The sequence below is a fragment of the Urocampus carinirostris genome, chromosome 15 (genome assembly GCF_059441175.1).
Source record: "Urocampus carinirostris isolate Australia breed hairy pipefish chromosome 15, RoL_Ucar_1.0, whole genome shotgun sequence".
In the NCBI taxonomy this organism is placed as follows: domain Eukaryota; kingdom Metazoa; phylum Chordata; class Actinopteri; order Syngnathiformes; family Syngnathidae; genus Urocampus; species Urocampus carinirostris.
The window spans coordinates 34,963,447-34,976,651 of NC_142363.1; the positions used below are offsets into that span (position 1 = coordinate 34,963,447).

At 39.2% G+C, this 13,205-nt stretch overlaps 1 protein-coding gene across 3 annotated transcripts in view; it reads right to left on the reverse strand.

Annotated features, from left to right (window-relative positions):
* Window positions 1–10,254, reverse strand: part of fermt2 (FERM domain containing kindlin 2) — a 53,033-nt gene extending 42,779 nt beyond the window's left edge. For all 3 annotated transcript variants that reach the window (XM_088354121.1, XM_088354120.1, XM_088354119.1), the window contains exons 1-2: window positions 10,088–10,254; window positions 4,397–4,555 (exon numbers count right to left, since the gene is read on the reverse strand). In XM_088354121.1, the coding sequence (XP_088210247.1) occupies window positions 4,397–4,553 (157 nt within the window). In that variant the 5' untranslated portion in view covers window positions 4,554–4,555; window positions 10,088–10,254. The remainder of the gene's footprint in view (window positions 1–4,396; window positions 4,556–10,087) is intronic.
* Between the last annotated feature and the right edge of the window lie 2,951 nt (window positions 10,255–13,205).

The following is a 13,205-nucleotide window of genomic DNA, read 5'->3' on the forward strand; positions in this document are numbered from 1 at the left end:
TTTAGAGCCCATATTAACTTGCTGTAAAATCTTAAAAATTGGCTTAAAACATTCTAAATGATGCAAAAAGAAACATACAATATGTTATAAATTAAAAAAAAAACTAATATAACCTTTTCTAGTAAAAACACACCCAACATGACTGATTTTTCACTTGAACCAAAAACTAGTAGTGCGGGAAATAAAACTAGGCTTAGCAAAGGCACATACAAACTTCAATAGCTCCCTGAAACTTTTTGCAGTAAATACATTAGAATTTTAACACAACCAACATGACTTAATTTAATTTGAAAGAAAAAATTGCATCAAAATCTCAACAGAGCTTGCAAATTGAAAAGTGTGGGCACTACTGTTTTAGAACCAGATTGATGGACTGATGTTATGGTAAGAGCTCATCACTTCCACTTTAGCGTGCTTTTTATGCTCTCAATCACAAACATACACGCCTGATTGAAAAAATTATGTTAAGACAGCTAATATATAGAATAGAATATACCTTTATTGTCATTGTTACAAAATGGGTTGAACATATTGTGACAACGAAATTGGGCGTGGCACTCCAGTTCACATTTGACAGTGAGGATAAAATAAAACAAAGAAGATAAGGTTATAATTTACACAATATAACGGAACAAAGAAGATATATCAGTCTACACCTGAAGGGGCTTCCTCAAAAACAAGTTAACTACACATTTTACACTATCAAACACATGCTTTTTTACCACTGACTTTTAAAAACCTCCGTTTTATCAGCAGTCTTTATTCACAGGCAGGTCGTCACTCGGGAGTAAGCAGAGCTGCCACGGTTTACTCCATTCTAACGTTATTCTTCCTGCTTCATTGGCTACGCCAAGGGTCACTTATCCAATCAGAAGGTGAAAAGTGGGTACCATCCAATGAGACAGGAGAGAGAGGCTTGGCTGTATCTGAGCCTAATCAGCCAGTCGAATAAAAATAATTTCCAAATATCTGTGCCGATAATTGGTCGACCTTTAATTATTACCATGTATTTTTAAATCATTATTACTGAAGATTATCCGTCTCGTATGAGGGTTTCGTTTAACTCCAAACATTTACACATCGGAAAACGGAGTCATCCCTGGTGGGGGTGGGGGCCAATGGAGAATGTAACAGTGACGGCAGCGACAGGGGGAAACGACATGCCAGACCCTGGAAGTCATTTCCTGCAGCATCCAAGACTTTTATGGAATTCTAGTAGTAGTGGGGGTGACCAAGTCAACTCCTTCACCCCGCCCCATTGTTAATTCATGCGTCACAAAACTCAACACTTGAAGTACTGTACTGAGCTCATACGGAGTAGCACAGTTTTATGAAAAGTAAAATTACAGAGAAAAATAAACCGGCGGTAGAGGACTGTGATGTGTCGCACTGGGCATCCATTAACTATTTGTTTGCCTCTTTTGGACACTGTGATGACCAACAATGACCTTGTACTTGACTTTAAAAATAGTAACAATGACAAAAAGAGAACAAGCAGTTCAAACCAAAATTGTATATAGAATCGCTCCAAATGTTTGCCAATATTTGTCAAAATCACAAACAAACAAAAACTGCTTCAACTAAAACTACCCGAGCATTTGTACGTTACCATATTTTTATGACGTGAGCAATGACAGAAAAGAGGAATGGGTAGCTGAACCATCATTTTTTTCATTTATTTGTATTATATTGCTCTAATGCAAATAGTAATGGCAAATATTTTGACAATAGCCTCGTAGCGTTAGCGGCCTTTGAGCTAAAGTGAAATACTAGCAAGGTGATGTATAACATAGTGTAACAAAGTGTAATAATATTGCACCAATGCTCATTTTACCGAAAAATTTTGTGATGCTAGCCATGTAGTATTAAGTGGCGTTTGAGCTAAAGTGAAATACTAAAGGGAGGAGATGTATATCACAGTACAAATAGGTTGCTTAAGTAATGCAAATTTTAGTGGCCAATTTTGTGATAATAGCCATGTAGCGTTAGCTGTGTCTGAGCTCAAGTAAAATACTAGCAAGAGGTCAAGTCAAGTCATTTTTATTTGTCACAAAGAGTCCCAAAGGGCTGCACAGGTTATTGCATAGACTATTATTACACCATCCCTTGATCTGAAACCAACATGAGGGCAAGGAAAAACTCAAAAACCTCAACATGAGGAAAATGAAGAAACCTTGCAGATAACCTAGGGCGAATATACTGCCTCAGTGCTAATTTCAGCGACCAATTTGGTGATGTTAACATGTAGCATTAGCGGCGTTTACAAAACGAAATAACAGCCAGAAACGACCTAAAACACAATGTATCGCCTTGAGCATTTATATTGCTCTAATGCTAATTCTAGCGGTCCATTTTGTGTTAACAGCAAAGGGCTAGCGGTGTTTGAGCTAAATTGAACTATAAGAAATAGGAAGAATATAACACAATGTATTGCTAGTGCAATTCTCTTGCTCTAAAGCTAATTTCAGTGGTAGATCTCGTGATGCTATCCACACAACATTAGCGGCGTGTGAGCTAAAGTTAAATACTAGCAAATGATGTATTACACAATGCACGATCAGTGCAATTATATTGCTCCAAAGGATATTTTAGCGACAGATTTCGAGAGGCTACCTAATAGCATTAGCGGCGTTCGAGCTAACATGAAATAAATACTGTGCAATGATATACGATAATTCTTGCAGACAATTCAATAAGATAACGTAATAAAATCTGCATCCTACACACGTTTGTGCAACATTTGAGTTCTTTTCGAGAAAACAAGTGAACTGCCAGAAGGGTGAAAGCATTACGAGTATAAATAAGCAATGCGGTGGGGGGGTTAGAAGTCCAGCTGTGATCAATAGCTGAGTGCCTTTCTGGCGTTTGTCTATTTAATCCATTATCGAAGGCCATCTGAGCCCACGATAGCGCTAGCGCCGTCGAATACGATTTGACGGACTGTAGCAGACTCACGTGCAACGACACGTGCGCGATTGTAGCGTTTTATTGGGACAGCTGTCAATGTCAAGATATTGCCGTGCCGACGTGGGGAACATGGACGACATGTGGAAGCGGATGTTCACAACATAGATGGAGCGCACGGCGATTAGGTTTAAAAATAAACTGGGTTCGACATAGCCATGGGTGGGTTCTTTCAACCGAGAAGAGATTAAGGGGCAAAAATAAAATAATATAGTGGACCACAGGGGTACAGCGTCCCCAATTTGCCATGTTTTCACGTTACCATCTGGAATATTTTGTTTTGGTAACAAATTAATTTTGCGTGCCAAAAACAAAACAAAATCCACTTTGCGACACTTCTGTCTATGTAACTGTCTCCAAGATGCCCGTCTGCTATTCTTTGACATATCACATGCTGGTCCGACATTTGTTAGAGTCATGGAGATGCCGATATGCTATTGGCTTAACTCCCTTCCACCATGCTCCCTTTCTCTTGGTTTAGCACAGAATCTCATCTAATAAACTCCAATGTGTTAAGCCATTTGTCTCAAAACATGCAGTGATGCTGAACAAAATACGCAAGAAAATAATACCATGGAAATGAAAAAGGCACCCTCTTCTTCACATCGTTACCCTTGCTAAGGAATATGGCTGTAACCAATCAGCGATCCAATCGATTCTTAAGGAATAGGGTCAGTTAAATGCAACAAAGTATTCTTAGAGAATGACAATACTCGTTTTAAAGATAAGTTTTAATTCATATTCACCACCGCCCCTTCCATTTGCATCCACCAACCAACTCCATTGTACCAGCTCAAGTCATATCACACCAAATGTGTATGCAATATCCTTTTTCCTTGACATGTATTTTTATATAAAATGTTATTGAATTATATATATTTGTGTTACACATAAGTAGTACTTACTATATACCATTTTTTTATGTCAAGTCAAGTCACATTTATTTATATAGCCCTTAATCACAAAAATGTCTCAAAGGACTGCACAGGATTACAATTACAAAATTACACAATTACCTGATCTTAAACAATCTTATGTTCATGTTTTTATATACCAGGGGTTTGGAACGCATTAGCAAGCATAGTTTTCTATCCCCCACCATAAAACAATTTCACTTTGTGATTCTATCCTCTTAATGTCTGTAAAGCACGGTGAAGAATGAAATTTATAATATAGAAATGACAAGATTGTTGGTTATAACGCTTCAAAAAGCAGTAGTCTCTATCCAAGAGGAGACTATGGGCAGTGCTTAAGGATTACAGCAACAAAATGGAGACAGAGGGGAATAAATAAAAACAAACTCCTGCAATAATGTTGGGCATTCAGGCAGGCACCTTCCACTAACTATACAATGTCAAGAAAAATCCAGCTCCCATCTTTGTAGCCCTTAAATACTATATTTTGTCATTTAGATTTTTGTCTGTTAGCTCACCTAGCTTCTCCACTAGCTTGAGCATGACGCCGCCAATGTGGATTTCGCCGGTGACCCTCAGCGAAACGTCCCGGTGCAGGTCGGTGACGTGCATCTTCAGTTCCCAGGTCCCGTCGGCGTAACAGCCGTCCGGCATCCGGATTCCGTCCAGCGCCATTCCTTTCGTTCACAAAAAGAAATACATACACTACAGTAAGAGACCAGCGATTTTGGAACATTTGGCCCATTCTGAAATTTGATGATTTCTCCTTAAGTGATGAAAAATACACTAAATTCAACAAGTTTCCTACTGTTTTGTGTCTAACTATGTTTACATAGCTGCCAAAACTACAGCTTTGTGAATTTAAAAAAAAAAAATCTATTGCTCTTTTAAAGACTAGTGTTTCATTCTACGACTGCCTTATTTTGAAGCGGGACTAAAACATTGTGCGTGAACAAACCCCCCCCCATCGATCGCATTAGATATCTGTTTTAGTAAACGTTTTCCACTTCTAGTTTCAAACAAGCACATGTTTATTTTTTTAATATTCTGTACAACAGGATAGTGTTTTACCAGTAAAAATAGCGTGCACGATAAAATCCACCGCTTTTAAATGTCAAAAGGTTTGCATGCGTGTGTTTACATGCGAGAAAAACATTTTGATGGCACAAAGCACTGTGGGACTTGCAGTGTCGAGGCAAATGATACACGCAAACTCCGACTCACTAACTAAAAAAGCCTCAAGTGCATTGGTTGATTTATCTGGGACTGTTGTGTCCATCCATTTATAGAGTAAGTCCACAGTCTTATCCATCTATTTTATATATAGTGGATGAAAGAGTTGCATACATCCATATAGAATATAAGTCAGCGTTTTTGGCAAGCCACATACAACAAGACTTTGTAAACAGACAGGGAAGAAAAGAAAATAAGGAGCCCAATTGCTATGAGAAAAGATCAAGAAACATTGAGCTCTTAGAGAGAAAAAAAAACCAGACTCTGGTTTACGAGTTAAAAAGCCTTGTGTATTGATTGATTTCTCCAGGACAACGTTTTACTGTACCTATCCACATATAGTGCAAGTCTGGTTTTGGCTAGCATTGTACGAACACACACAGGATGCAGCAATGTAAAGAAAACAAGGACGGTACTTTGTCGAATTTGGTGAGCGAACCGAATAAAATCTCTTCATTTAATGTGAAAATGTAATTGTATCCTGACATCATTCCCACCTAGCCCTAGTAATCTGAATACTTGTAAACACCATGTACACAGGTTTATTCCTTTGTCATGAAAAACGATTCATTCGGATTTCTCCAAAAATCCAAAACATTCCATTTTCAATCGGCTTTTTCGCTGCATGCTAATGCAGTCCCCGTTTCGTTTCCACCAGATTTGCACGGTTTTCCAGAGATACACAAACCTGTTACTCTTTCACAGGTCATGCGGGGAGAGTGCAAAAGATCGGTCAAACATAGCCAACAGAAGTCGGGCAGAGGTCAAAGCGGGCCTCGACACAGGAATGAGACCTGCACCCGCAAAAACTAACAATTTAACCCTGCGTTTGGTCAGAATCTGGAGATCCATCCTGCAAACCTTCCTTGGTTACTCGCTCAAGTTATTCATTTCTCACATGCTAAAGAAATCGCAAACAATTAGCATAAATAAATATATTTGCCAAAAATAATGATGTTACCATTTGTTGTCGTGGCATGTTCCTAGTTTACCAAATATGCATATTTAAAAACAAGATTTTCTTTGATTGTATATGTTTTAATGACTTTGATATACAGTATTTGAAATATTTATCTATTTCGTCAATTTTGTTCCCGCTTGTTTTCATGCCTTTGACTTGACCAGTAATCAAATCGTACAATCACAATGTTTCTATTCTTGTCATTGGTTTCTTATTTTTTGGGCAACTGAATTTATACATTTTGATGCAAATATCTACTAAGCTAATTCAAATAAAGTACTTTTTAATTTACCGCATGAATCAGTGTTATGGTCATTTGACAAAAATGAGGATTCAAATTTACGAAAGTTTATAAATAAAGCGCAAAAGATTACAAATTCTAATTTGGGACCATGAAAAGTCAATATATTTGTATGCATATATGATGAAAATGTTCTGAGAAGATTTGGACATATGGAAAGAAGGGATGAAGTCCACGTGACTAAGAGATTATGTAGTGCAGAAGTTGTGGGTTTGGGATTGAACCGTATGATGCAAAAGGGGTAAACCAGTGTATTGCTGACTAGACTCTCTGCTGATGTAACATTGCATGGCACAGGAATTTACCTATTGTACTGTGGGTTTAATGTTCGGTGTAAGGGAGGGAAGAGTTTCTTCATTTTCCCCATGTTGAGGTTTTTGAGTTTTTCCTTGCCCTCATGTAGGTTTTAGATCAGGGGATGGTGTCATAATAGTCTGTGGTTTGCAATAATCTGTGGTTTGTGCAGCCCTTTGAAACTCTTTGTGATTAAGGGCATCACAAACATGACTTGACTTCTTTTACATAATTCCCAAGGGGACTACAGATGAGAACTATCTTTCTGGGAAATACTAGTCAGATTTTTCTTGTTCAGTTAACTTACATTGTTCCCTTTTATACAAACCAGTCAATCAATTAAATATTAAGGACTATTTTTTTGTATTTGACAATGAGTATTATAAATTAAGAGTAACGAACAATAAAGGGCACCGGATTATATATAAAAAAAAAAAAAAAAACACCTTTTATTTTCTGAAATATTTTCAAATATGAGACACACTAGACTCTTAAAGGTACAGAATTACTGTATTTAAAACTAGTGCAAGAACTTGTTTCAATTTCAAACAATTTTTTGTGTGTTTTGTTAAGTGGCATTGTCTCTTTTGAACATAAATCAATTAAATATTTAAGGATTATCGTTTTTTATATTTGTCAATATGAGTATTTCTTTAAAAGATGTGTGGTTAATTTGAAGTGTAAAAATTATCTTGCTAAATCATAACTCACCAGAATGTGCACCAACGTAAAATGAACGTCATATAAAGCTTAAAATGGTTTATTATTGACCCTTCAAATATATATTTAGTGGCTGGAATTGTAAACTTTCATTACCTTTAGCTATATTCCACATAGCATACTTCTGTAACTTAATACCAAGACTATTTTTATTTTACTTTTGGAGTGAGGACACTGTGTCCTTTACACTCGTAATATTTAATGCTACTGGCTGAAAAATGGTTGAACATGAGGAAATAAATGCATTAATTTGACAAAAATGAATTAAACAAGAATTTAGAAGTTATCCCAGTTGAAAGTGCGTCGTACCTAAACCAGGGGTTCGGGATACCAAACTTGAATATTTGCTGGAAATAAAGAATAAGGGAGTACCTACTCTAATAAAATGAAGGAAAGAAGCCAATGAGAAGAATGGAAGGGATGAAAAAGTCCCTCTAAGGTGTTAAAAAGAAGGAATATGAAGGAAGAAGCATCCAAGGATGTGACTAGAAGGAGCAAGGACGTAAAGGAAGAGGAAATGCTAGGGAAGGAAGGAAATCAAGCTGTTAAATAGAAGGAAAACAAAAGAAAGAAGCAATGAAGGAGAGGAAAGGGAGGGATGAAAGAAGAACAGTATGAAGCCAAAGTGTTGAAAAGAAAGAATATGATGGAAGATGCAACAAAGGAGTGATTAGATGAAAAACTGTACTGTAGGAAGAAGACAGGGAAGAAAAGTTAAGGTGATAAAAACAGGGAATGTGAAGGGAAAAGCAAAACAAAAAGGTAGGATTAAAAAGGGAGGGAGGAAGGAAAGAAGGTTGTGAAATATATGAAGGAAGGAAATCAACAAGTTAAATGAAAGGATATGAAGAAGAAGCACAGAAGGGATGGAATAAAGGACAGAAGGAAGAACAGTATGAAGGATATTGTTTAAAATAATAAACCTGAAGGTAGAAGGAGGTAAAGGAAAGAAAGGAGGAAAGTACAGAAGGAAGTGGACCAAGATAACGTTCTAAAAAGAAGGAACATAAAGGAAGAAAGCAATGAAGGGTTGATTAAAGGTAGGATGGAAGGAAATGAAGAAAGAAAAGAAGAAGGAAGGTAGGAAGGAAGAAAGGAAGAGGCACTAAGGGCTAAGTTAAGTAAGAAGGATAAGGAGAAGGGGGAAATCAATGCGTTTAAAATAAAGGAATATAAATGGTAGAAGCAATGAAGGAGGCGATTAAAAGGAGGGAAGAAAGAAAAGCATGATAGGAAGTAGGAAGGAAATAAGAAAATGAACCAAGTTCAGGTGGTAAAAAGAATGTTAGTCAGCAAGCAACGAAGGGTACGATTGTAAGAGGGACGCAAGAAAAGAGGGCAGCATGGCGGCGCAATGGTTAGCGCGTGTGCGGCACAGTTCTGAGCTTATGTGATCGAACCTCCTGTGTGGAGTTTGCATGTTCTCCCCGTGCTTGTGTGGGTTTCCTCCCACATTCCAAAAAACATGGATCTTAGGTTAATTGGCCGGTCTGAATTGTCCCTAGGTGTGAATGAGCGAGTGAGTTGTCTGTGAGCCCTGCGACTGGCAACCAGTTGAGGGTAATCACTGCCCCAAAATAGCTGGGATGGGCTCCGGCACCCCCGTGACCCTACTGAGGACAAGCAGTGCAGATAAAGGATGGGAAGAAAAGAAAGAAAGGAAATATAGAAAAATTATATGAAGGAAAAAAAGGATAGAAAGGAAGGCAATCAAGTTTAAGTGTTAAAAGTAGGAGTATGAAAGATAAAGCAACAAATGGCGAGATTGAAACAGAGAAAGGTAAGAAAGAAGGGTAGAATGCCAAGAAGAAGGATAAGAATGAAGATTGTCACGTCAGTGTTCAACCTCAGTGGAAATGTTTAAATCTAAGCTTAAAACACACTTCTACTCTATAGCATATGAATAACCTATACTTTTCGTGGACAATATCTCTGTATTATTTGTGATTGCAACATCCTTTGCGGTCTGGTAATCCTGAAAGGGGGATGCCACATGTGCGGTCCCTTCTCAAGGTTTCTTCACTTTCCTCATGTTGAGGTTTTTGAGTTTTTCCTTGCCCTCGTGTTGGTTCCAGATCAGGGGATGGTGTAATAATAGTCTGAAAGAATAGTCAGTGTAATAACCTGTGAAGCCCTTTGAGACTAGGACTGAGATTAAGGACTATACAAATAAAAATGACTTGATTTAGAAGCAATGACGCGGAGCATTAAAGGGGGGAAAGACAACAAAAGGAGACATTAGCCCCCCCAAAATAATAATACATTATTTATCAAAATAAAGTACGATTTAAAAGCTTATATAGGCGAAAATTGTGTTTGAGCGTGACAAAAAAAAACAATCGGTCACTTTTCGAAGAGTCATTTCGGGAGCGTGACTGAGGAAAAACGAGGGGGCGGTGAGGTTATATTTAAGTAGAACTTTCGACCCCCTTAGAATTATTATTCATTTTTACCTGCGTGAGTGATTCACCTGTTGGAAAAGTAACGGACTCCCTCCCGAATTCACTTCCACGTCCGGAACCGCCGTTTCATTATGTAAACGTCGTTTCGGAACCAGGACTCCCTCCCAAAGTCTTTTTAAAAAGGTATTTTAAAGCTTTCAACGTCGGAAAGTTGGAAGCTAACAGCTAAAAGCTAATGTTTTTTTCGTTTTTTAATGGAAAAAGCGGCATTGTTACCGTCAAACTCGAGTTGACTCACCTCCCCAAAAGAAATCACTCGACGACACAAAATTCTTTGTCCTTTTCGGTTGTCCCCAGAAAAGAAAGGGGGGTAATAAAAGAGAAAGCCGGGGAAAAGTAGTGGAGTATTCCCGAAGACTTTTCCAGCAGGCTTCGTCGTCTTAATGGAGTCCAGCCGTCCGTCCCCTCTGCCTCCTCCCCCTCCTCGCTGACCGCCCTCCTCCCGCTCTCGCGATGACGTCACTGCTCCAACCCTACTCGCCCTCTCCCGACATATCCCGAGTAGGGAGACACTTTTGAAGATTGATGCCAATCCTGCGATGGAAGGGAGGAGGAAAAGACGATGGAGGGTGAAAATAAAGGGTAGTCGCATGGAAAAATGGATAGCTTTGAAGAAGGGAAGAAGAGAGAAGGAAAGAGGAGAGAATGAGAGAGAGAGAGGGAAGGAGGAAGGCAGGAAAGAAGGAAGTGAGGGAGGAAGGAAAGAAAAGAGAAAAGAAGGGAAGGAGAGTGTAAGGAAATAAAAAAGAATGAAAAGAAATAAACAAATGAAAGAAAGAAGCAAAGTCAAGTCACATATATTTATATAGGTCGTAATCACAAAATGTTTCAAAGGACTGCAGGGGTTACAATGAAACCGTCCCCTGATCTTAAACCAACATGCGGGCAAGGAAAAACTCAAAAACTCAACATGAGGAGAATGAGAAAGAAATGAGGAATGGAAAAAGAAAATGGAAGTAAGGTAGGAAGGGCGGATGAATGGTGGAGGGAAGGAATTAAGGTAGGATAAGAGGACGGGAATTTGATAAGAGGAAAGAAGAGAGAGGAAAAGGGAAAGGTAGGAAGGAAGGACAGAAGAAAGGAAGGAATGAAGTAAGGAAGGTAGGTTAAGAGGAAGAAAGGTAGAATAAGAGAAAGGAAAGAGGAGAAGTAGGATAAAAAGGGAACGGCGGAAGGGAGGGAAGGAGGGGGGAATGGAGAGGGAAAGAGAAAGGCAAATGGGAAGTAGGGCTAGGAAAGAAGAAAGGGAGCAATGAAGGACAGTAGGTGGAGATTTAAGATGAAAGGAAGGAAGGGCTACAGGAAGGAGAGAAGGTAGACTGGGGGAACAAAAGTAAAAATATAGGAAGGAACGGTAGGACGGATGAAGGAAGGAATTGAGGAAGGAGGGGAGAGAGTAAAGAGGTAAGGGAGCCAGGATAGGCCTAAAGGATGTAAATTAGGTAGGATAAGAGGAAGTATAGAAGGAAAGAAGGGTAGAAAGGAAGAGTAGGTGGAGGGAAGCAACAGAGGATACGAGGATGGGAAGTAGTATAAGAGGAATGAAGGGAAGAAGTGATGAAGATGGGAAAGAAGAGAGAAAAAAAGGAAGGAAAAAATTGAGAGGCTGGAGGGTAGGAATGAAGAGAGGAAGGGGGTCTGTAGGGTGGAAGGAAGAAGGGAGGAAGGAAAGAAGGAAAGGTGGGAGGGAGGACCGAAGCAAGAGAGTTGGAGAAGGAGGGAAGGAAGGAAGGATAAGTAGGGAGGGCGGGATAGAAAAGAAAGGCACGAAGGTAATAATAATGTTGACTAAGGGGATGAGAAATAGAATAAGATAAATGAAAGGAAGAAGCAAGGAAGGAGGGAAAGAAGGGCAAAAAGAGGGAAGGAAGAAGGAAGAGATGTTGGATGGCAGGGAAGAAGGAATAGAAGGAGGAAGGAAGGAACGGAGGAAGGAACAAAGCAAGAGAGTTAGGGAATGAGGGGAGGAGAAAGGAAGTAACGAATAGAGGGAGGAGGGAAGGAAGGAATAGAGGAAAGAGGTGCTATAGTTGGAAGGAAGAATAGAAGGCAGGATAACAAGAAGGAAGTATAGGAAGAAAGAAAGGTTGGAAAGATATGTGAAAGGAGTAATTATAGGTGTAGAAAAGGAAAGTAGGCTACAAGGAAGGCAGGAGTGATTATATAGAGTATAGGTGGAAGGAACAGAGGTTGGCTTAAGGGATAGATACCGGTACAAAAAAAATACCAATCTTTCCAATCAGGCACATGTGGTGTGCACAATCATGCAAATAGGTTTCAAAATATTCCATGTGCCATGGTTCTTCAAAAATTAATTCTCAAAGTTGACAGTTTAACATCTTATCCCCTAGAGCTGTCACGTCACCGGAAGACAACAAGAAATCAAAACAATGAAAAACAGAGATTGTAGCAATCAGTGATTGAATAGCGCTCATTTCTGCTTGCAGTAATTGGAAGTTTGGGGACTTCTGACTGTTTTGTCCGAGTTGTGTGCCTTAACCATCAGAATCTGTTGTGGTGTAAGTTTACCGGTCACAGAGTACAGCGTCCGTTCCTTTTAAGCCTTTGCCTCCTTTTAGGTATGTGATTGTGACTTTTCTGTTTTTTTGGCCACATGTCTTGCGATTAATATGATATTGTCTAGATAGCTCCTCGTTAGCGTGATGGATCCCGATGTCTTCCAGTTTTGTTTGGTCTGTGTTAGCCCCGTTAGCAGTCGGGTAGGTGGCTGGCCTACCGTGCTCACTGTGGTTCCCCTGCTATGTTAGTGTTTGTTGCTGTTCCCGTTTTCCGCTGACCAGTCCCGGTTAGCCCTTTTTAGCAGCCGGTTAGCGTGCCGTGTCCCAGCTGTTTTAGCCCGTTAGCTGTGTGTGTTATTTTTGCCAGTTTGCCCTAATCTGGCTGATCCCCATTTGTTGTACCATTGCTGCACCCACTTGCGACATGACGCCTAGACATTCTCCACAAAACGACACCAAAATTTGGCTAAAACACTCAAAACCTTTTCGAAAAAATTAACATGTAAACCGCTACGGTGACTGGCTTTCTTGGGTGCTGGTATTCTTCACATGTCACAGCTCAGGAAGTCAAAGAAGAGACGGACTGTCCTCGAAATGCATCATCTCACAAAATAATTGGGATATACCAATGACACACAGTACATTTAGCTATTATTCCAAATAACCTGTTCTTTTTTCTCACATTTTGTATGTTTTAGAGTTTGGGTTTCCCTTTAAGAGGAAAAAATGAAGGGAAGAGGAGGGGAAGGGATCACGTTAAACTGTTAAAAAAGGATTATGAGGAAAAAGCAACGAAGGATACGTTTAAAAGAAGAAAACCATTCCCCAAGAATACCA